We start from the raw sequence: 26,241 nt of genomic DNA, 5'->3' as shown, positions 1-26,241 counted from the left end.
AAAGAATAGATTCGCGTGTATTAAAAATATAATTTAAAACCTAAGTCATAAAAGGTATGTTAGTGTAAGTAAATAAAACGAAAACGTTATACTAGTGTAGCTAAACGAGATAGAAATCAAGTAGAATGATTAAGGTGTAGATTTATTTTCAGCTTCGATCATAATTTTCTTCTGTCACAACATCCTTTCTGCAAAATTAGCACGTAACGCCCACAGAACTACATTTCCCAAGATCCCCTCGCTAACACGCACGCTCTAGTATCGCGATATTATCTAAAATGCGTTGCGTTGTCTCGCGAGATTACAGTCCTGCTGTCTAGTACAGCACTAAAAACTGTCAGTGAGGTTAGAGGGGGTAAGAATTCCTCAAATCGGCGACTGCCGTTTAAACAGCAGTGTGAATGTCCAAATCTGTGCTTTTGTGTTATTACGTACCTAACGTGTGACACTGAGAGGAAAAAACAACAACAACCGCGTTCTCATCCAAACTGTACAGGCCAACAGTATCTGAACTAGATCAAACAGACACTGTGCTGTAATACAGCGAGCAAATGGCGTTGAAAAGAATCCAAAAGGTGAGTTTGTGTTCATTGTGTGGATCGCATAACCTCACAGCCTCTGTCAATGTCCTCATCGTCATCTTCTAACGCTGTTGTGAATGTAAAGCACTCGCACTTTCCTCATTTTATCCCCATCTGGTCAAGACAAAGACGGATGGCCAATGGTGGATGCATGCAGTCGACAGACGCTTGTTCTCGTTCTGATCGTTACAGATTCACGGGCATTATGTTATAAACAGTCACTGATACTTCGATACTGCTGATTACGAGTGTTTGTTTTGCGCAATATGTGATCGACAACATCTATTGTCGTCGTGCGATGTTGTAGCACAAGGAACTGTGCGCATAAAACACATGTTTATGGTTTTTTTTCAGGTGTTGTTATGAATGATTTGTGGCTTGTAAGTTCGGTGGAGATCTTAACATCGTTAAAATTTATCTTTTCTGTTGTCGGTCATCATGAATGAGAGAAACGACACTGGTGCGCATGCGTGATGGGCGACACCGCTTTCAAGTTGCCAAATGCTGAACCCCAATGTCAGTGTGTCCATATATGGCTCGGCAAATAGGGCACTAGGACAGCGGAGGGTATTTTTAACAGATTCGCCACCCTGTTCGCATAACTACTTTAATCACAAAAAAAAAAAAAAAAATCACTGTGTTTTGATTTCAGTCATTCCATAATCACTAATTATAAGAAAAAATTTTGTTCTTATGAACTCACATGCTGTTATTTTTAGGCAGAAATTTAATTTCAGCTGACATTTTTAGTTACCAGAAAGGATCTTAAAGTCCCCCTGTGGTGAAAATGCAGCTTTTAATGTTGTTTATAAGTCTATATGGTGTTTTAAATATGCTTTGACAAACCATGTGTAAATTCATAAGTCGACACCATTGCTGAGTATTTTCTCCTTAAAACTGCAGTGAACCAAAGACAGTCTCAAAAACACGCTTTGAAATCGCTGGTGTTTCTGACGTCACAAACTACCTTGTAACCAATCAGATTAGGGCTGCATCTAACGATTATTTTTGTTGTCGATTAATCTACCGATTATTTCTTCGATTAGTCGACTAATCTAACGATTATTTTTCCGATTAATCTAATGATTATTTTTGGGATTACCTGATTCATCCATTGGCAAACAATATATCAGATGTATTTTGAAGAGGGTAGTGCATCTGTATATTATTTTAACATGAAATCTATGAATGATGACAAAAAAATTCTATTTCAGAAAGGATATTTGTCATTTTATTATGAAATATGCGAACAGGAAGCATTTAAAATTTTATTTTTAACTAATGGTACTATTTCATAAAATAGTAAGATACAGTCACAGGGTTATTTGGGAAATGTGTTTACTATAGTCTGTTATTAATTACCGTAGTGATTTACTCAATTAACTTGTCCATTAACTTGTCCGAAAATGCACTTGTGTTTATCTGCAAAAAGGTTCACATACAATAGATTGCAGCCTGAGCTACTGTCAATGTAAATATAACGTTAGTCGTTTGTTTTTAAAGTCTACATTAGAGACCTGCTCGGGAAGGTTTTCTCCCTTAATAATTCCTAAAAAGCTGACATCTCAGTTCATCGCGATCTCAAAAATCTTTGTTATTATAAATGAAACTGGCTGCTCAATTAATCTTTCATAATATCTACACTTTGTTTGCTATAATCAGATGATTTGCCAGTATGCAGAATTCAGCACTGAACAAAAAGTCTATTTTGAGAGGTGAGGGAATTCTATCTTAAATGCATCTGATTGGTCATTGCGTTCAAGAAATCAACACATATGTCTGTGATTGGCTACATTGTTCAACGCTGCAAACATGTTATAAATGGGTAGAGACTCTGTTCTATAAATCGTTTCTATTTTGTTTTAGTTGGCCTTGTTGCTTTTGTGCAACAGATGAATGACAATTTATTCGTTTTTAGATGTTCAATTTATAGATAATTCTATTTTTTAAGTCCCGCGAATCGTTTTATTCTCCCGCAACCAGCACACACACGAGTGCATTACCGCCCGCACTCGGCCATCAGATATATATTCCCGCGCCGCACTCTGTTGCGTTGGGTCCCGCGGGAGTGCACAGCTTTTAAAACAACTTTTAAAAACTGGCAAATGCACTGAAAGCTTCGTTGACAGATTTAAGTATAAGTTATAAATTAAAGTCCATTTTATTGTCACCGAATGGGGCATAGTTTGCATAGTGAACAAAGCACCTTTCTGTTCGGCCGTAGTTTAAAGTATTCCCATACTTTGGATGATCGTGGTCTGTCATTTTCACCATGAGCGGGAGCAGAAGCCACCATTACTCGGTATTTAAACGTAAATAATGAATGTAACGCGTCGACACATTTCATGCGCGTCGATGTATTTTCATAGTCGACGTAATCAATGACGTCGACGCGTCGTTGCGGCCCTAAATCAGATCAACGAGTACGTGTGATCGTCAACCAGTGGATCTCTGAGTGAGTGAGTGAGTGGAGGCGGGGCTCATTTGCATATTCATAGAACACGCATACTAAATGAGGCAAGGGTGTCGAGTTACATTCAAGATATTTTAAGGCATTAAGGAATTTCTTTTAAGGAAAACAAACGATCAAAAATGAGTTTTAAGGGATACAATTATTGATTACAGGGGGACTTTAAGGTCTGAGAAGCCCTGCAAGAGGATCCATTCATAAAAATGTTGAATGCACATTTTTAGATACTTTATTAAATGTGAATCAATTTCAGACATTTAACTTTCTCCAAATGCCATTTTACATCAACCAGGGGTGAAGAGAGAGTGACAACAACAGATCAAAAATAGACAGCAGAAGATCCGTCCCCTTTAAAAGCAGCACATATGTAACACAGTATGTGGTGCGTTGTGTTGATCCTGCCAGAGATCATCACACTTGTGCAATGATCATGTCCAGGCTATCAGAAACAAACAACCTTTTAACGTGCATTTAATCATGTAAGCAAAATAATCTAATTATATTAATACAGGTATTATGTTGATTGATACTATGGACTCTAACGTTGAAGAAAATTGAGACTGTATTTATTTGCTTTTGCTTACTGTAAGTGACGATGAGTAACGGTAGCCTATACCAATATGCTGTATTGCAGGTTTATAGAATTACTATATAACCTTTCATAATTTTCTTAAATTGAGAATAGTCTTATTTCTGATAAAAACATTTATTTGTCAAAGCTGTGGTCCGTTTGTAATGTATGAATCATGTCTAGTCAATTTAATGTATTAAAGAGGTCAGGAATTGAGAAATCAAATTTTCCTTGATCTTTTGACATGCAAGGTAATTGTACTATAAAAATATCCTGTAAGTTTCAGAACTCAAAACGTCCTAGTTAGTCCAAAAACGGCTTTTATTGAAACCAAGCTCAGAAACGTCTACTTTTACATAATTTCCTCTTTAGCCACAGATTCGTGCATGTCATGTAGTAGTAAATACGAGACAGAGACACGCAAACAGATCGGATCTGCAGACTGAATAGTTGTGATTTGCTGTTCTTTCGGCATTTATGGGGTTAATGCGTTGGAATATCGGATACTTAAAGGTAGGGTAGGTAGGATTTTTATAAAAAACTTTTTTTCAAATTTGTTTAAACTGTCTTTATATACCAATTAGGGCTGTCACGATGTTAGATTTTTCACACCACGGTTATTGTGGCCAAAATAATTCACGATATCGATATATCGCGATATCTATAGAATCTATGGGGGGGGGGGGTTATATAGTTTTTCTTTTTTACCCAACAAACATAAGGATACTGATAAACACAAGGCACATGCATTTTTACTTCTTGCGTACTCAATCTATGGCAAATTTTTGTGAAGGAAGACAAGCATGTGAAGTTTATCTGGTTTCAAACTGAAGCCAAACACTGTCTGAAGGTTTCCTGAAGAACTGAAAAGCTCTTAAACCTATTGTTGCACCAGCGCCAATAAAGTCATGCAGATAGCAGATTTGAATAAAAAAATCAAGTGCAAATACAAATACAAAAATAAGATGAGTAAAGAAAACGGGGTTCTTAATTTTAATAATCACCCTTTATTAAATATATGAAAACAGAAACCCCCTGTTAACAGTTAATGTCACCTTTCCCATTCCATGATGACTATTACAATAATAGCCGCGTCGCGTCTATGACAACTCGAGGTATTGCACACCGGACACGCACTTTCTCAGTTTATGGCCAGCAATATCATTATGTTTAAGGACATTATGGAATTGAGATAATGTCTGTACTATGTTATGATTATACTGTACAATTAAATACAATAGTTGCTGAGTCTGTGATCTGAACACTTTTTTCTGCGCTCTGTGTCGCGGCAAGATTTTGAACACGGTCCTGAGCCGTTGCTGGGCGCCGCGGACAGACGCCGAATAGAACCGCGCTGCGCTTCTCGTCCGGTGTGTGTACACCAGTGGCGATTTCTTTAAGACTGCAAGGGAAGCTCGGCTTCCCTTATAATGTCAAAAAATGAATGGTCAAATATGTACTATTGTATTAACATTTTATTGACTAAAATGCGTTAGAAAACGTTCGTCTCAAAGACGAGTTCGTTCAGAATCAGTTACAGGTCGGCTGACTCGATTTCCTTCTCATACATTCCCGTAGCGTCACAGTGCATTTCCTTGTTGAAGCCCAGCGTCCGTTGACTTCAGTGGGGCTGCTTCGAACAGTTTTTTTCAGCGCTTCGAAACTAGACGGTCATTGGCTAAATGCTGCGATTATGTTCCGCCCACGGACGCTCAGCGTCTCTGGGAGTGAATGGGGAGTGGGCTGGCCCGGACTCCGGGCTTCCGCGTGATGATTGGAGGGTCTGTCGAAAGGCTGCGTCTCCTTTTGATTGACAGCGATTTCATACAATAAAAAGTCGCTGATGTTGAAGCTGTTCGAGCTCAGTCCCATCGCGGATTTTTCAAAGACAAACTGCTGCAACCTATTTCTTGGTATTTGCTTGTCGAAATTGCTAGCCAATTTTTATTTTATAATGCATTTCACACAATTATACATTTACCTTTATTAGATTATTACTTATTATATTTTTTTATATTATTATTATTAGTAATAATTCAAAAATAATTATTAAAATAATTAAAAATATACATTATTATTAGTAGCATTATTATTATACTTTATTATATTATTATTTATACCTTTATTATATTATTACATACATTTTTCACAGAGCATTTTCTTGAAAAGGAACGTAGAATTTACGTATAAATAAATGAATAATTTTTATGATGTAGGCCGAAAATGAGCTTCCCCTCTTTGAAAGACCAGCAGCCGCCACTGGTGTACACTCATACAGAATGTGTTCGAATTTTAAAGACGTGGCGCTGCGCTTCTCGTCCGGTGTGCGTCCACCTCTAAGGTGCTGTTTTCTTTGAAGCCGAAGAACTCTGTTGTTAATACTGGCGAGCTCAGCTTACATTTTTCGGGTGTGGACAGAGTGTTTCACTCTAGCTGCGCGGGCGCGGACGAGCGCTGCGTCTAGAAAACGCCAATATCGCCAATACCGGTATATTGTATTGCTCTAAATTAACACGATGTCGATATTTCATGCTTTGAATATCACGATTATCGTCAATACCGGTATATTGCGACACCCCTAATACCAATACATAATTAAAATGTAAGTGCTCTGAAAAAGAGAGTATAAAAATCGAGTGACTGTAGACCTTTTAATCTGCAATAAACACAGCTCATTATTTCCATTCGGGACGAAACAGTTGATTGGTTTGGGCGACTGTCACTCACTCTCGCAACCATGGCTACCACCCCTGTTGCTACAAGATCTGCCCATATGCGCGCGCACCCGTTTGATTTGAGGAGTGCAAGAGAGGCGCGGAACCTACGAAGAGTAAAATTATGGCAGAGAAAGAGCATTCAAAATTCAAAGCACCTGCATATTCAGTCAGCGAAGGCAAACAAGGCAAAAACTACTTCCTCGGACCCTGGTTGCCCGCACTCTTGAACGACCTCCTCTGCTTCGCCCTCGACCCCGGACCTGTCCTCGAACCGACGAAGTGGTACTTGTCTCCGGAGTGTAGTCCTCATTAGAGTCAACAATGTTTTCATCATGGAAACTCGCAAAACACCGTATATGTTATGAATCTTACACGAAATTCACCTTCATCACAGTGTAACTGATGGTAATGGAAATACGTGTATCAATGCAACCTGTTTTTAGCTTTGCCTTATAAATATAGCTCGTTACCTATAAATATAGCTTGTTACCGAATCAAACAAAGTATATTTTAAACTTTACCAGTATCGATATGCTAGCTTGATAGTGAGTACTAAAAGAAATCTTATTTGTTTATATTTAAAGTGATAAAGTTAGGTATTTTATTACATGTGATTCTGACATGATGTCACTGCATGCACTGCGCTCCTTCCTCTCCGGTAAATAAATGCGTCTTCCAGCTGAGCCTGAGCGGTCGGCGTCGCGCGTTCATGTGTTTTGGGGGCGTGGCTTTGGAAGGAGCTCAGAAGGGAGGGGGTGGAGTGAATGGAAATAATTAGCTGTGTTTACAACAGTCGTGAGAGGTCTACAGACACTCGATTTTTATTCTCTCTTTTTCAGAGTACTTACATTTTAATTATGTATTGGTATATAAAGACAGTTTAAACAAATTTGGAAGTTTTTTTTTTTTTTTTTGAAAAATCCTACCTACCCTGCCTTTAAAGGGGTGGTTGATTATGATTTCACTTTTTTAACTTTAGTTAGTGTGTAATGTTGCTGTTTGAGCATAAACAACATCTGCAAAGTTACAACACTCAAAGTTCAAAGCAAAGGGAGATATTTGCTTTTAAAGAAATTGCTTTTTAAGGACTACAACAAACGGCTGGTAGAGACTACACGACATTCCTCCTGGGTTAGTGACATCACAAACCCTAAAATTTACATAAACCCGACCCCAGGAACGTGATTTATAGATTATCATGACAGAATATGCCAGTAGCACCTCAATGCAGTACACAAGATCCGAGGGGAGGAGTCGGATCTTGTATAAGGGGTGGAGATTGGTAGGTTTAGGGGTGGAGATGGGTAGGTTTAGGGGTGGGTTTAGGGATCAGGGGGTGGAGATTGGTAGGTTTAGGTATGTAAGGTGGGAGGAGTTGGATTTTATCCGACTCCTCCCCCCGGATTTTATGCTCTGCATTGAGGACCATCTCGAATATGCTAATCAATGACTAGAAGATAACTATAGTAACATAAATTCATCAACTAACCATTCAGAAATGTCCTGTTGCTTCTACATGTTGTCACTTCTTCTTGAGTCTCTCCATTATTGTCTGACTTTGAATGTAAACATTGACATTTTCAGTGCATGTCTGTGTGAGGTAAAAGGACACAAGCTGTTGAAGCTCCGCCCCCTGCACCGGGAGCAGCAGCTCATTTGCATTTAAAGGGACAGACACAAAATCTGTGCGTTTTGGCTCACCCTCAAAAAGTGACAATTTTAACATGCTATATAAAAATATCTGTGGGGTATCTTGAGCTAAAACTTCACATACACACTCTGGGTACATCAGAGACTTATTTTTCATCTTGTGAAAAGGGCATTACACCACCCCTTTAAAAAAACGCTGCTTTTGTTGTTGTTTTGATTGAAGCAATTAGCTGTAATCCTGAATAAAAGCTTCAGTGAGCAACATCTGTTTTGGCATCAGTAAGACACGGTTAATTTTATCAATACGACACTGCAAATGACAATGTATATGTTTTTCACTTTATCGAAAAGGATGAACAATTAATAGCCTATAAGAACGACAGTGCGTTTACAGGAAACAACGTACGTCATCTTTTGTCAATTATAACTGTGGTAACTCAGTACTTAAAGGGATTGTTCACCCAAAAATGAATATTCTGTCATCATTTACTGTCCCTCAAGTTGTTCCAAATCTGAATGAGTTTCTTTCTTCTGCTGAACACAAAAAAAGATGGGTAACCAAACAGTTGTTGGACCCCATTGACTTCCATAGTATGGAAGAATAATAATATGGAAGTCAATGGGGTCCAACGACTGTTTTGTTACCGACATTTTTCAAAATAATTTCTTTTTTTGTTCAGCAGAAGAAAGAAACTCATTCAGGGTTGGAACAACTTGAGGGAGAGTAAATGATGACCAAATTTTTATTTTTGGGTGAACTATCCTTTTAAACTTTATTTCTCACAACCAAAGACTTATAAAGTATATTTAAAACAAGACATTTGTCAACATCAGAAGTTTTTCCAGAACAATTCCACGCGTGTAACATCTGGGATGTTGAAAATTATTTTAATATGGAAACCTGTCACCCAATCACCGCAGTGGGCGTTTACTTCCAAGTCTTGAATGAGACACGCCCATCAAGTGTTTGATAGAAAGGGTCAAAAACAGGAGAGAAAACAGCTTATTGCTTTTAAATTAGGATGGATAACATTAAAAGTGGACCTCAGAGAACGTTTTAAAAAAAAAGGCTGTGAATGACCCCTTTAATAAAGTTATTGTTCTCGGTTCTCATAGAACTAAACTAAATGAAAAGTCGGATAGTTTGAGCAGCAGTGCGTTCTTTTATTCTTGCAGTAATGCCATTTAAAGCCATTTATTGTTCTTCTGTTGTTGTGTACAAGGTTAGATATGAACTGACCCATCAGAGGCACTTATGCGTTTCTTTAAGTGTGCTGATGGTTATAGTTATTGAAAGTGTTGGTGGCGAGCAGCTGACAGCTCTAGTCTATCTTTAGACAGGCCTTTTCAGGCACTGAGTCACACAGCAACTTCTAGCAATACAAGAGGAGAATTAGAGGCCAACCCTCTGCACATCTTGGCAATAGAATCGCCAATGGCAAGTAAACTGTTTTGGTTACTCGCCAGACTGATATACTATTATATAATTAAATACAATTTATATATATATAGGCTATATATTTTATTTTATTATTTATTATTTTGAATCCACCAAATCAGCTTGTCTTTGTAAAATGTCAAAGCTTTTTAAATATCTAAATGTACACTCTTAAAATCAGTCAATCAAGCATTATATTATGATAATCTCTTTTGTCTTATCGCGCTTAAAATGGTTTAAAAGCATGTTCTCTCCGCCGGAGCCGTCTTGCAGCACATCGTCGTCTTCTCAAAATCCTGATTACAACATCGTATAGATGACATGATGCTCATTAGTTTCTTCATATTGCGTTTGTAGAGAATAACACCAAATCAGTAAAATAACAAATATTGCATTACGAAATATCTCCACGCTGAGCCTGTTTTGGCTCTTCCTGCTTTTCCCTGCTTAAGAATTCCTGTCCAATGAATGGACGACCTTAGCACACGTGCGGGTTTGTTTACAAATTTTGGTTCACTTGCAAAAAGAGCAGTGTGAAAGCGAACCGTACCAAACAAAAAAAAATCAATATTTGGTCCGGACCAAAGCACGTTAATCACGTTGTCAGCGTTTGCTCGAACTGATTTGCTGAAATTAAAACAGGGATGAGTGCCATCCACTGAGATTGCGCCGTTTGCGCATTAGTTTTAATTAGTACTTTTATTCAGCAAAGGCGCATTAAATTGATCCAGAGTGATGGTAAAGACGTTTAAAATGTTACACAAGATTTCCATTTCAAATAAATGCTGTTCTTTTGTACTTTCTGTTGATCAAAGAATCCTGCAAAAAATGTATCACAGTTTCCACAAAGATATGAAGTAGCACAACCGTTTTCAACATTGATAATAATCATAAATGTTTCTTGATCATCAAATCATCATATTAGAATGATTTCTGAAGGATCATGTGACACTGTGCTGAAAATTCAGCTTTGATCACAGGAATAAATTACACTTTACTATATATTCACATAGAAAACAGCTATTTAAAATATCTTTATCAATTAAATGCAGCCTTGGTTAGATTTTCAAAAACAATAAAAACTGACCCAAACTTGTACTATCTTGAATAATTGTATTACAATATTTTTGCCTTAATGCAAAACATAATAATAATTTTTTTTTTTGATGTTGGTGAATTATACACTTTTACCTCTATCACATTTTGACTTTAAATAATCTTTTCAAAGACGGACACACAAGGAGCCTGTGTTTTCCACAACTGATATTTCTGTAACAACCTGATATTTTCAGTTATACCGATTGTTTATACATCCATATTTCATTCTTAGTCCAAGTTGCTAGAGTGAGATGATTGTCATAGTGTTGGTTGCGCTGAAATTATCTACATCTCAATATAGAAACAAACCTCAGAGCCAAAGCATCAGGAATATGTGTTGGCAACCACATTACACTAACATGAGCCAAATTCTGTTTTTAGAAAGCGTTTTGAATAAATGAAGTATCCTAGTGCTGATGAAGTTTTGATCAGGAGAGGAATCCTTTGTTTTTTTTAAAATGTCACTCTTACTAATTTTCCCTGAAGTACACTTACAAATGCAAAGTTTCCTCCTCCAAAAATGTTGTTTTACTTGAAATGGCCACTTGAATTCAGATTTTTTTCCTCTCAGGAACTGACGGACCTGCAGAGAGATCCACCAGCCCAGTGTTCAGCAGGTCCGGTCGGAGAGGACTGTGAGTATATGAGGAACGAGTGAATAATAATGTCTTACTACTGGATAGGGATGCACTGATATGAACATTTTGGCTGATACCGATAATTCTTTATATTTGTGAGCAGATAACCGATATATTGGCCGATACGATAATTCTTTATATTTGTGAGCAGATAACCGATATATTGGCCGATACCGATAATTCTTTATATTTGCGAGCAGATAACCGATATATTGGCCAATACGATAATTCTTTATATTTGTGAGCAGATAACCGATATATTGGCCGATACGATAATTCTTTATATTTGTGAGCAGATAACCGATATATTGGCTGATACCGATAATTCTTTATATTTGTAAGCAGGTAACTGATATATTGGCCGATACCGATAATTCTTTATATTTGTTAGCAGATAACCAATATATTGTCTGATACCGATAATTCTTTATATTTGTGAGCAGATAACCAATATATTGGCCGATGCGATAATTCTTTATATTTGTGAGCAGATAACCGATATATTGGCCGATGCGATAATTCTTTATATTTGTGAGCAGATAACCGATATATTGGCCGATGCGATAATTCTTTATATTTGTGAGCAGATAACCGATATTTTGGCCGATACGATAATTCTTTATATTTGTGAGCAGATAACCGATATATTGGCCAATATGATAATTCTTTATATTTGTGAGCAGATAACCGATATATTGGCCGATACGATAATTCTTTATATTTGTTAGCAGATAACCAATATATTGGCCGATGCGATAATTCTTTATATTTGTGAGCAGATAACCGATATATTGGCCGATGCGATAATTCTTTATATTTGTGAGCAGATAACCGATATATTGGCCGATGCGATAATTCTTTATATTTGTGAGCAGATAACCGATATATTGGCCGATGCGATAATTCTTTATATTTGTGAGCAGATAACCGATATATTGGCCGATGCGATAATTCTTTATATTTGTGAGCAGATAACCGATATATTGGCCGATGCGATAATTCTTTATATTTGTAAGCAGGTAACTGATATATTGGCTGATACCGATAATTCTTTATATTTGTGAGCAGATAACCGATATATTGGCTGATACCGATAATTCTTTATATTTGTTAGCAGGTAACTGATATATTGGCCGATGCGATAATTCTTTATATTTGTGAGCAGATAACCGATATATTGGCCGATGCGATAATTCTTTATATTTGTGAGCAGATAACCGATATATTGGCCGATGCGATAATTCTTTATATTTGTAAGCAGGTAACTGATATATTGGCTGATACCGATAATTCTTTATATTTGTTAGCAGATAACCAATATATTGGCCGATGCGATAATTCTTTATATTTGTGAGCAGATAACCGATATATTGGCCGATGCGATAATTCTTTATATTTGTGAGCAGATAACCGATATATTGGCCGATGCGATAATTCTTTATATTTGTGAGCAGATAACCGATATTTTGGCCGATACGATAATTCTTTATATTTGTGAGCAGATAACCAATATATTGGCCAATATGATAATTCTTTATATTTGTGAGCAGATAACCGATATATTGGCCGATGCGATAATTCTTTATATTTGTGAGCAGATAACCAATATATTGGCCGATGCGATAATTCTTTATATTTGTGAGCAGATAACCAATATATTGGCCGATGCGATAATTCTTTATATTTGTGAGCAGATAACCAATATATTGGCCAATATGATAATTCTTTATATTTGTGAGCAGATAACCGATATATTGGCCGATATGATAATTCTTTATATTTGTGAGCAGATAACCGATATATTGGCCGATGCGATAATTCTTTATATTTGTGAGCAGATAACCAATATATTGGCCGATGCGATAATTCTTTATATTTGTGAGCAGGTAACCGATATATTGGCCAATACGATAATTCTTTATATTTGTGAGCAGATAACCAATATATTGGCCGATGCGATAATTCTTTATATTTGTGAGCAGGTAACCGATATATTGGCTGATACCGATAATTCTTTATATTTGAAAGCAGATATCCGATATATTGGCTGATACCGATAATTATTTATATTTGAAAGCAGATAACCGATATATTGGCTGATACCGATAATTCTTTATATTTGAAAGCAGATAACCGATATATTGGCCGATAAATCTAAATCCAAAGTTTTATGTAATTTTTGAGAACCTGATTACAAAAACAAAAGTCTTGTCATTAAAAGCCATGTCCGAAACACACAATTCTAATGCTCTCATGATAATTTTATGTAGCCGATATGACAGACTGCAAATGTTGCACTGAACTGTATTTTCCTTTTTTGAAGTGATTTCAATCATATTTCAAGCAATTCAAAACCATCATGGTGAACAGTGCACATCTGAAGCATCTCAGCTGAAGGACATAATCCATCATTTATCAGCTTTAATATATCGGTCGATAACGATAACATGAACAAAAATGAACACTTATCGACGGATACTGAAATGGTGGCCGATATATCATGCATCCCTACTATCAGATTACAGTTTAAATACAAAGATATTCACATGTGTTATTGTGTAACACTAACTGGCATTCTCAGCATACATGATCGGATCAGTTTTTGCTCTGCTTCAATTGATTTTATGTCATGATTCATGTTTTCCAGTGTTTCACTGGCAGGCAACAATAATGGGGCCGGTGAGTAGCTGTCTTATTCTTTTCCAATTACAGGGTTCCCACAGTCGTGATTTCTAGACCTGGAAAAATCAGTAGACTTAAAACATTTGTAAAAACTTTAAATGCAGGGTCCCCGCAGGTCCTTAAAAAGTTCAGTTTGATCAAATTTAAGGCCATAAAAAGTCCTAAATATCTTAAAATGTGTAACAGAGGTCTTACATTTATAGACAGCCTAATGTGATTGTTAAACTTCAAAAGGTGATGATTTAATTAAATAAATATTCAACGTCAAAACGCGGCCCTGTTGTTGGTTTCAGAGACGTTCGCAATCAATGAATTCCGCACATTTGCCATGTCAAACGATTGCTTATGATTCTGTTGATTGAGTTATGACAATGTTACTTCATGGCTTTTATATTGTAATATAGATGATTGTAAGAGTGCATATTTAATATCTCATCTTTTTTAATGAGCAGCTGTAGTAGAAAAGCGTAGACGTTTCAAAACAAGAGTCCCAGTGTATTTCGGCCTTGCTTGTAATTAAGTCCCGCGTAATTTTTGGATGGTAATAATTATTGGTATGTTGGTTATTAGTGCTGTCAAATCGATTAATTGCAATTAATCACATCTAACATAGAAGTTTGTGTTTATACACTATATGTGTGTAGTTATCAGTCTGGCCAGACACTATAGGCAAAAACAGTGTTTTTTCATGCATCTGTCAATTTTGAGATTTTGGGCTTTTCATAAAGTGTTTTTTTCAGACTAGTGGACAGAAAACATCCAAAATACACTTTTAACTGTATCTTTTAGAGCACTTTATCTATTTGTTTCTGGAGATTTCAATTACAGTCTATATCTTTAAAGGCCGTTTTATTAAAATGAGTTTTTCCTCCTACATTGAGCCAGAAATCTCCACTTCAGTGAAATTTACATACACCAAACTTTACAATTTTATTCTTATCTATATTCTGAAGGTTTTTACCGAAGGGTTAGTTCATATATAATTTTCCTGATTTTATACAACATTTTATTTATAAAAAAATGACGAAAATGTATTGATTTTTTGGCTGTTGACAGGATTTTCATTGTGATAAATGTGATAAATGATAAATGAGTGATAAATAGAGATATCCAAAATCCCCTCTGTGAAAACCAATGACTCTAATATAAGAAAAAAATAAAACAAGAATTTTAAACCCGACTTCATCTAATGTTCAGATTTTTTTGTGTGACATTTATGCAAATTAGTGCATATTTAATTAGATAGCACCTCATTTGCATATTTAAACATACAATTTCAGAAAACTTTTAATACAAAAAATGTTTGCAATTATTAATGTAATCAATCAACTGGTGAAGTATGATAGTTTTTTTTTTAACCTTATTCACCTGAGGTGTCTCGCCTTAAGTCTAGATTTTACTCAGCACACTTAATTGTTTATTGCCTTTCTTTAAACACATTGAGTAAAACATTCCTTGAGTAGATTATTTGTCCCTCCAGTCTTGCACGATTCCGCAATTTTTTTCCCGATCCTGCATAATTCAAGATATCAGCACAAAATAATCGTAAAAATGCGAAGGTCTCGCAAAATATTAATTATAACTATTTAATTGAATTATCTCTAATTTAATGGTTAGAGATAAAAGCGAAACATTTCTCACCTGCCGTCTCACATAAGTTCCTAGGACTGGGTGGAGTTATTTACAAACATGGATGAATGGCCAAATAAAAAGCATGAAATGCTTTAAAGTTCTTAAAAGAGTTAATAAAAGCGCTGTATACTGCGAAAGAGTACTCAGTTCGGTATTAGAATATTAGAAATATTAGAAAAAACTGACATTGCAATATTTATTTTCTTCAGCTATATATAAAGTATATTGCGATATGAAAATAATTTCACCAGATGACTTGAATAGCTCTATTTGGAAAGAATGAATCATTCCAGAATGATTGGTGTGATTTTGTAGGGGAGTGAATCTGCGTACGAAATAATAAACAAATTACAAGTATAGATGAATACAATAGAAGAAAGATAGAAATTAAATGCTTTGTTTTTAAGTTAAGTCTAACAACATTCAGGTACAGAAATCGGTGAGACCAAAATAAACAAGAGTTATGCATTTTGTTTGTCCTTTGTGTCATGTTTGACTATTGGGCATCTAACAATTCTAATATTAATTCTAATATCCTAATTATTAGAAAAACTTTTTTCGCAAATTTCTGAAAATAAACAACAAAATCAGTCATCCTGGTGGGACTGATACCCAGCTTTCCAGTTGAATGTGTGCCTCCGCCTGTTTAATTAAGTAAAATAATCAGAGATGCATGATTTATTTTGAGATTATATGTTCTGTTAGGACATTCTGTATTCATTTTATTTGTGCAGGTCTTAAAAAAGGTTGCTGCAGTGTAAAATGTCATTGGAAATTCATTGGTCAAATATGTGGGAACCCTAAATAATTATTTTTTTTAAGGGACATATTCAACACATTTGTAGCATTTTATTTCCATTTTGAAATGTAAATGAAAAGTCGCTTGCACCATAAATGGTTATAATTTAGTGAATTGAACTCCTTTAACACTTCTGTATGCAAATAAACTCTGTTTGAATTGATTTGTATATGCAAAATCTAAAAATGCTGGCTATGAAACATTAGTAAACTGTGTCCTTGTTTTTCAGAATGACAGTCCATATCAAGGAGGGGTTTTCTTCCTCACGATTCATTTCCCAACAGACTACCCGTTTAAACCACCCAAGGTCAGTGTCTTTGTGCGATTCATTGTGTTTGGAGACCATTAGTCGTAAGCAAATTAGGGGTGGAATGGATTGCAGTTGACCCGACTCGGCAAGTTTTCTCTCGTTTATGCCATACGTGAACAGTTGAGAAAGAAACCGGATGTTTGTCCGTGTTTTCGGTCCGTGCAGCCGGTCTTAAAGTGACAGCACACATCTAATATTCAGTGTCATTAATGTTAATAAAACAACAAAATACAGCTTTAACAAAGATTATAGTGATTTAATTTCTATAGTGAACAAATAGTGTTATTTTACATTTAGGCTTGATTATTCATTTCTGTACCTGAAAAGGCTACTACTGTTAGACCTTGTAACTTTGTGATTTAGTATGCATCTCTGCTTGTAATTTGTGTATTTGTTCTTATATTATTACTGACTGTTCAGTTGTTTTTAATAATGTCTGAACTTTATCAGTTAGGCTAGTAGTCTGATGTAGTATCGAAGAACTTCATGTGTGTGTATATATATATAATATATATTATTATTATTATTATTATTTATTTATTTATTTATTTTTTTATTTTTTTTATTTTTTTGCTGATCCGAAAAATCAGTAAAAATGAAAAAAACCGTAAATGATCCGAACCGTGAATTTTGTGATCCGTTCCAGCACTAATGCAAATGTATGTAGTGGTTTGCAATGCTGTGATCAATACTCTCTGCGTTGATTGACAGGTCGCATTCACAACAAAAATCTACCACCCCAATATTAACAGTAATGGCAGTATTTGTCTGGACATCCTGCGATCTCAGTGGTCTCCTGCACTTACTGTGTCCAAAGGTAAGTTTCAGGCAACCTCTCAATGCTTCAAACAGTCACTTTGAATTTATTTATTTGACACTAATTGTAAATCTAATGCCATGTTAATACCATGCTACTTTTTGGAACCTCATATAATAACTATATATAATAAATTGTGACATGATAAAGCAATTTCACATAAGGAGGATGTTGGTCTGAATATCAGCTGTGCTGCCATTGGGAACAAAAGCACTCTAAAATTGCATGGTATTAATTATGTATTATTATGTGTTGAATGGTAGAATGCATATTCTTTAGGACTTCATCTGCACTGTATGAACATATTACTACGACAAGATGTATTAGTGATAATAATATGACAAAAATGTAAAAAAAATGTAATATTCTTTAAACATTATTTAATTATATTACCAAGTTTTAACATACAATTTGTGTACAGGTTATAACTCACCATTGCATTGGTCAACAGGGCATACATGCTCTCCTGTTCAGGAAAACTAAGATGAGCATTATAATTTAGGAATTCTCATGTATTTTGGTCGATCGGATCACAAGTAGACGAGGGAAACACATTCCCGTTTACACCTGGTGTTTTAATCCGTCTCTTCTGTCCACTTTCAAACACTTCTGTCCTGATTTCTTCGAGGGGAGGGTCTATGGGTGAGTAAATGTATGGGCTTTTTCAGATCTTTCGATCTAATGGATGAAATAAGCTCACGATATTAACATATGAACGCGACCGGAGATGATGGAGAAACACACGGAGAGCATCAGCTTCAGTTTCTGCTCTGACAGACGCGAGATCAGCCGAACGCTGTGAGTGTGTGTTAGAAATCAGGAATGGAGAGAGAACATTGTGCTTCGTACGTTTTTCATCTTCAAACCAAACTTGAGTCTTCAGGCGACAGTTTAAATCCCGCTCTATCACTCTTCCCATAATGTTCCCGCATTAGACCAGTAGACGGAGAGAAGACGGTCTTTAGTGGCTGTTTGAACACATTCGGTCACATGAGCGTTTACACTACGAAAGCAATCCAGTCGAAAGTGTTTTCCACTAACTCTGGAAGTGGAGGAAACTGGACGAGCTCAAAGTGTTTTAGACCCGTTTACTCCAGTATTTAACGTCCACTTGTGATCCGATCAACCAAAACACATCTTAATACAGGTGTAAACAGGGCCTGATTGACTGTTTGTTTTGTGTACTGGAAAGCCTAATAGAGACCTGTGTTCCTCTGCCAGACTACAGTGATTAATCTTTGTTCTAAGAAGTGACCTAGTTTGGATCACTCCACGGGAAACTGTGTTATATGACAAACAAACACCGGAGAAGCTCTTCTTGCTATGAACACAAGGCTTTCCAATAGTAGAGATGAGCCGGATGTTTGGCTTTATATCGTGTTTTTTAATGTGTTCCCTTCTTTTTTTAGTCTTGTTGTCCATCTGCTCCCTGTTATGTGACCCGAACCCAGATGACCCGCTGGTACCTGAGATCGCACATACATATAAAGCAGACAGAGAAAAGTGAGTGACCCAAAAATGCATTAAAATAGTTTGTGTTTATTGGAAAATCCAATTAATTTAATATGAATGTATAGAATTAATTGGATGTATGATGTACAGTACTTTTATTTAACAATGGACGTCAAGATTTTAACACCAAATAAGTCTGGCATCGCTACAAAAATGGCATTATGTGATAATTGTGTTAAGAGCAAAAGACTCAGAACAGTAAAACAAATCCGATTGGATGAGCCACATTCAGCGCTGTTGTAAAATAGCCAATACTTGCACAGTTAAATTCTATATGAATCTGCCCTTTAGTTGTGACATTGATTGTGAATAGTAAACACCTAAACTCCGGTCCATGTTACAATAATAATAAGCTCTTCCTCATCTTGGCGTGTTTGAGAGATGTTAGTCACATGGTCAGACCTTTGACTGATGGCTCTATAGCCTCTTCGATTGGCCAAGGACCACTTAGGTAGGACCGACTGACATATAAAGCGACCAATAACAGTTTGTTTGCTTCGACATTATGTTTAGGGCTGAGTAAATGTCACAGACCAGACCAGGGGTGCGTTTCCCAAAAGCATTGTTAAGCCCTATTCGGACGGGACTAGTTTAACATGGAGAGGAGGGGTAAAGTAATAATCACCAGAGCTTCTCTGTGATTTTAGTCCCATCCGAATGTGCATCTCAGTGATCATCACGGACTATGGCCGCTTTCCGACCAAGTAGTTACAGGAATTTAGTTATAGGAAATGTCCACTTCTAAACAGTTCTATGAACTACTCTCCCCCCCTCGGTTTTGCTGTTTGCGTTCGCACTGGCCAAGTGGCCATAGGAACTGGTAGGAGGAGTTAGGGAGTGACGCAAGCACGCTGACTTTTATTTTGACGACGCGACGGACCTTTATTTTGGCGGCGCTGAGAACGCCAGAGCAAACAATGCTCGCATTCTCTGTGTTTATTAGTTAGCGATCTGTCTAACAGTACTGTTTAATATGTTATTAGATAGAATTGTTATAGAAAGTACACAGTATATGAAAAAAAAAGGTTATTAGCCTATGCCGTGTGGTTGATGTCCTGTGTTGCTAGCTGAGCAGAAATACATAATCATGTTTGGCTTGGTCCCCTCAAAGTTGCGTTGGATTTTCTCTTCAGCATAAAGGTTTAGAGGCCCATCTATCACTGTTTTTATGTTTGTATCTAGTTTCTGGAGTAAATATATAGGCTATAATCTGTGTGTTTACATATAGCTGTTTTAAAAATGGCAGGTGCTGGTGTTCGGTCATCAGCGAACACTAAAGGTGATGATACACAGGGCAACTTTTTGAGCAATGTTGCTGGGCAATTTTGCCGATCGATTGTTACTTGGGCATTTTCCTATTGAAAATTGGCAGTACATTTCTGTCTGGATAATTTAGATCAGTCATGGACCCTGTGTCTCATCTGGTTGCCTGTTGACGGCAAGATTGCTCAAAAAGTTGCCCTGTGTATCATCACCTTAACGTCACGGGTAGTTCCTATAGTGCTGGGTTAGACCCTACTCTGAGCTAAATTAGTTCCTCCAAATGGAGTTCCTAGAACTAAAATCGTTCCTAGTCGGCGTGTTCGCACCGCAGGAACATACGGGTACTTTAGCCAATAGTTCTAGGAACTATGAAAAGGTTCCTCCGGTCGGAAAGCGGCTAATCTCTAATCCCGTGCGAATAGACCCGCTGTAAATATGTACGTAAATATTTCGTAATTTCCAGTTTAACAGTAGTTTTCTGTGGTTTTTCAAGTATGGAGACGCTTGAAAATGCATTCAGTTGCGTTCTAGACGCTGGGACGAGTCTGTGGCAAAACTCAAGTGTTTTACACACACCATTCAGATCAGAAAGAAGATCGAAAGCACTTGTTAGAGGCACGAAACGTCTTTTAGCGTAAGGTAAGTGCCTATTATCTGGTTAATTAATACATCGTTCGACCGGACATAACTGTTTTATATATATATAAAGATAGGTTATATGTGTTTGCGCACGTGATATCAGGAAGCAGCGTAATACACACATGACGACAGGAGTGACGGCGGTGTGTAAATCAAGTTACTCTCCCACTTCTGCTAGTTTACTGAGATATCTAATCCCGTGCAAACTGGCCATTAATATTACAGACGTCCAGTGGTAAAATTCCATTACTCCATCTACCCTTGTAAAGTTAATCCCGTCCGAATAGGGCTTTAGATCGCAATCTCATTTCAAACACCACCACGATCTTATTCCTAAGTCACATCGATTAGCCTGTGTCTATTAAACCTTTGACAAAATCACAGACCTGCGTCGGCACTGCGACTGATCCAGAGAGTTGTCATGTATAGATATGAAACATCTTTTCAACCACACAGTATCATTATTTCTGTGGTGCATTCAAATTATCACAGAAGTACTGGAATGAAAGTTTATAGTTATTATATATACACTGACATCTATGGTAGTGATAGGAGGTAACTTGATAACGATTGTATCAATTACATCGTTACACCAGTAGGTGGCAACAAGGGACAAACTAATTTATTTGTCATTGAATCATTAATTCAAGAGATTCGCTGATTCATCCAGTAATGAAACAAGTTAAGTATTTATGAGAGTCATTGAACAATTTATTCAAACCAAAAAAAAAAAAAGAATTAATTCATATTAATTAAACATTTTAAAACGGATTGCAGCAATTAACAATTTGCCAGATCCTCTAGTAAATTAAAGGGATAGTTCACCCAAAAATGAAAATTCTGTCATCATTTACTCTCCCTCAAGTCGTTTCAAACCTGTAAGACTTTCTTCAGAACACAAATATAAATCTCTTAGATTTCATCAAAAAGATCTTCATTTGTGTTGCGAAGATGAACGAAAGTCTTGCTGGTTTGAAACGACTTCAGGGAGAGTAAATGATGACAGAATTTTCATTTTTGGGTGAACTATCCCTTTAAGTTCTCTGTTCAGAATCATGGTAGAGTCGTGATGTCTATTTAAAACAAAACAAATTGTGATTCTCAATTTATCCAGCTTTACGAGGAAGTTGCTTGGTAGTTCCTTGACAGGTTTAGAAAAAAGTTTGCCAAATTAAATCTCAAATCATTTTGGATCACAGGCCCCCATTGCCCAAAGGGTTTGAGCTATAACCTTCAGGTCACAGGTTTAGGATGCCAGTATTATCTAAAAATAGGGGGAAACAATCCTTCTTGCTGCAGGCGATTTATTAAGTTTTTTAATGAAAGATAGGCTCCATTTTTGTTTTACAGAGTAAAAATGAGTGGGTCTCAGTGATGATGAGTATGAGTGGATTGTTTAAGGTGATGGATGTGAATTTATGTTTGTCTAAATTGATTGTTTGTGTATTAAAACAAGCTTAAACACAATTTTCCCATGGGGACAATAAAGACAAGAACAAGCAAATAAACTGAACGCTGGATTTCAAAAAGTCAGTGAACTTCATCTTTGCGATTAACCCGATGAACTTCACCCTTGTTGTGTTTTCACAGTCCAGAACTGTCATAAGAGTGTGTCCTTTCTTTTCTCGCAGGTACAACAGACTAGCGAGAGAATGGACGCAAAAGTATGCCATGTGAGAGTGCCTGCGACTGAAAAAAACTACAGAATCAAACGGACAGAGAAACACGTTTTTACTTGTAACAAGAGGAGTAAAAATAAGTGAATGTTGAGGGGAGGGGACAACTAAACAACAGACCCTTGGAAGGGAATCAGAAAGCGGAGGTGAGAGCCACTATGAGCTGAATCCGCTGTCATGTGCCGTTCTCCTAAACCCGCCGTCTGAACGGATTAGCCTGGAAAACTCCAGGAAAACTGTAAAACCGGACAAACCTCGGGGTACCACAACCCAGGAAGTTAGACTTGTACTACTGTTAGTTCTATTATTACTGTCATTGTGATTTTTTCAGTGTTTACTCGTCATCATTGTTTGTCATTGTGATGTTTTGCCGAACGAGGAAACATTGGGATGAAGTTGGAAGGCTGGTGACACACGCTTGATCATGTCTGAGCCGTTTCACAATCCTTATGAAAACCATTGTTGCGAGTGTACGCGAACTCAACACACTTTTCCATTTTCAAACAGTTTGCGATAGAATGTAAAAAAAAGACATTTTTCGGGTGTCAGAAAACCGTAGTGTAGTGTCTGCCTTCCAACTTCCTGCCATTTCGGTTACTCCATAAAACACTATGAATGTGATTAGGAAAAGATGGTGTCCCTAATGAGCAAATGTGATTTGATTTTTTTTTTCATTTTTATTTTTTAAATGGAGGTCATAAAAATTGTCAAGTGAGTCTACATCTCTAAAAAAAAAAGAATGAAACATAACATGGTGTCCTAAGCAGACATGATGCGATAATCCTAACCCTTTACCCTCCGTAGACCACAATGCAACATGATTGTGACGTCACAACAGCGCGTTACGTTTAAACACGTTTCCAGGGATCCGCCAGTATTGGGCGCTCGTGCAACGCAAGCAATGACGTACATCCGAGTGACGAGACGGAGAGAAGTCCTAGTGAAAATAAATATACTAAAATGCATTTATTTTATGCATAGTATACTACAAATACATTTACATATTTATGTACTTAATACCCTGATGTACTTTTGGTATACTAAAATGATATACTTAAAGTCTGTTAAATTGGAACAACTAATTTTGTTTAGTTATCCAGAAATAGTTCTGAAGTATATTTGATTGTGCTAAAGTGAAACTATTGCAAGTACACTTTAATTACACTTTAAATATCTTGCATTTAAAGACTGATATTATATAGTGATCATACTATCCTTACCAATAATGATATTATAACACATTTTAAGCATAATAATAAGAAATGTGCATTGTGCAATAAAGAAGTACTCCAAATAAAGGTTAATTATAATATTTGTATCACTTAGTTTTAAGTTAAAAGTCAATAAATATGTGAATGGATTTGAAGTATACTCAGTATGGAATAAATGTATTTAAAATAGATTTTGGGGTAGTCAAACAAAACATGATATTCAATCACAAATGAAACATTTTAATATTGTACAAAACACATATTCCGCATGTGAAATTCATGAATTTTTCTGTAACTTGGGAAGCACCGGAGATGATCGAGTCGTCAAACGCAACGTTGCAGAAATATAAACCATATTGTACAAAATAAAATAAAACTACATTGAGGTTGAGCATCGCCGTCACGGGTTTTTAAGATGGAAAGCTACGATGCTTTTATGGCGTGTTGCAGCGTCACGTCTCATTAGGACACACTGTTATTATTTATTCGACATGAAATGTTTTTTATGTATTATTTGGTTATAATCATATCTCCTTTTGACATATTCTTAATTTAATCTAGAATGACGTTTTACAGAATTAATGTGGCCGTTCACACAGGACATGTGTTATTGATGCTCTGTGTGTACACGCGCCGGACAGATTCAGTGTGTTGTTCTGATCGTGTCTGTTTACGGACGAGCATATTCCCTGAATGAGCAGAAAGCTCCGTCCTCTTGTTTTTACTGCGAGAGCTTGTCCTGTGCGAACGGCTGCTGACTTTAATTCGCCTCAGCCGCATGTGCATGATATGACAGATGTGTAAGTATTTGTTTTGATAAGTATTGTAAAGTTGCTTTAGGAATCAAGGCAGATTTTTATACTTCACCCAATTTGCTTGCAGAAAAAAAGAGAGGGAGCAAAAATGCTGAAAATGACTGTGTGTGAAGAAAAAAAAAGAAATGCCACCACCATTTTTGCCAAATGTAATTATGCCCCTTTCAAATTTGCAGGCAAAGGGCACGTCATAGCGTATGAATGCAATATTTTCCGGCTTTTTAGCATTTATCTGTCTACAAGAGTGTAATCCTTAACAATCTTTAGATGCTCTTGTTCATGTACTCACTAATATTACTAACTTTTGACAGAGTAGATGGTACGTTTGATGTACGGCCAGCACAGGTGCTGGACTGAAGTACTTTATTGTAAATTAATTTTTTTTTCTACAAACACGCTCATCAACTCATGGCTGCCTATTTCGAGGTGGATATTGATCAAGATGTTTACACGGAGCAGAATGAAAGATATGTAATCGCTCGTCTGCACTGGAGCTCGGAAGAAAAGCCCCGGAGTGTGTCGGAATCGGGAAGTCTCGTCTCGTTGGGAAAGAAAGTGTGAACTGAACATCTCCTCACCATCACTTTCTGGTGCTGCTCTTCACAAGCCCATGGCTCAAGACTCCCTGAAAAGGGCTAAATATTGCCATGATTATATTTAGCACCATATGTGTATACTATCACCAAGGGAAATGACACTTGTGTCTTGTGGATGTGCTTTTAAAGGGATAAAATGTGAATTCTGCGATCATTTACTCGCCCTCATGTTTTTCCAAACCCTTTCTTCTGTAAAACACAAAAGGAAGAAATCTTGTTTTTCAAAAAGTGCCATGAATTATGTAATTCCAAACTAATATTTAAGTCGATATGTATTGAAAATCATGTCCTGACAGCTGTGGTCACCATTTACCGTCATTGTATGGAAATGAGCAGCTTGGACATTCTGCTTGACGTCTCCTTTTGTGAAACACGAAACATGATGGTGCGTAATTTGACAGAGTTTTCCTTTTCTTTTCTCTTAAATTGAATGGAATGTAAAATTGTATGCCAACTTTTCCTGACTTTTCACTACTAAACGTGGCTCACTGGTCGTGCGTCCGCTTGTAGAATGTTACGTTTATTTATTTATTTGCTATTTATTTGTCGTCTTCCAGTCATCAGCTCCAACGCAGTCGTCCTGGAATTGCGAGTGCTTCATCTGAGGTTTCGAGATTGTGCTACAGTAAGGCAGTATAGCATGCTTTTGCACTCTGATAGGCTTCAACCTTTTTCCGCAGCTATTTTGCAAGATATCAGGGATCTTTTTCCATTCTCGCACCTTCCCCAAGACCCTCAATAAAACCTTAGCCTTAACCATCAATGTATAAGCAACTGTACTGTACTGTTTACTTTGTGTTTTAACTGTGGATTGGTACTGTACTACTTTGTGTATCACATACACACACGGTACACAGAGCCATAATGACCTCTCCTTGCTAACTGTTTAACCCTGTCATCTAACCAGCTCTCTCCTCGTGAAATCAGACTCGGTACAGCTGAGACTAACCTCCAAGGTGTCAACTTTAGTGAATAAAGCTCCTTTTGTTTAATGCATTCTCTTGGATTTATTGTATGAACACCAGATATTTCCATACTTTATCTACTGCACTGTTCTTTGACAGAATGTATAGGAGGGTGAATCTCATAAAAACATGTCCAGGTCATATATTTCAACCTAAGATCA

General features: G+C 36.7%; 1 protein-coding gene across 1 annotated transcript; it reads left to right on the top strand.

Moving 5' to 3' along the window:
• Positions 1–285: 285 nt before the first annotated feature.
• On the top strand, positions 286–25,754 carry ube2d4 (ubiquitin conjugating enzyme E2 D4). Its single transcript, XM_079896183.1, has 7 exons — positions 286–575; positions 11,097–11,160; positions 13,811–13,842; positions 16,506–16,583; positions 17,298–17,403; positions 18,813–18,906; positions 22,449–25,754. Exons 1-7 carry the CDS (start codon positions 552–554, stop codon positions 22,492–22,494), a joined length of 444 nt encoding a protein of 147 aa, XP_079752309.1. The 5' UTR covers positions 286–551; the 3' UTR covers positions 22,495–25,754.
• The last annotated feature ends 487 nt before the right edge of the window (positions 25,755–26,241 follow it).

This window comes from Squalius cephalus, assembly GCF_949319135.1.
Source record: "Squalius cephalus genome assembly, chromosome: 16".
NCBI classification, from domain to species: Eukaryota; Metazoa; Chordata; class Actinopteri; order Cypriniformes; family Leuciscidae; genus Squalius; species Squalius cephalus.
The sequence above is the reverse complement of the archived record's forward strand: the minus strand, read 5'-3'. Positions and strand labels throughout refer to the sequence as shown.

Bases quoted from the DNA above. Each gene is read 5' to 3' on its own strand.
- ube2d4 (XM_079896183.1), top strand. From the start codon at position 552: ATGGCGTTGAAAAGAATCCAAAAG. The intron at 576-11,096 runs GTGAGTTTGTGT...TTTTCCTCTCAG, and splicing joins CGTTGAAAAGAATCCAAAAG to GAACTGACGGACCTGCAGAG. The intron at 11,161-13,810 runs GTGAGTATATGA...CATGTTTTCCAG, and splicing joins AGGTCCGGTCGGAGAGGACT to TGTTTCACTGGCAGGCAACA.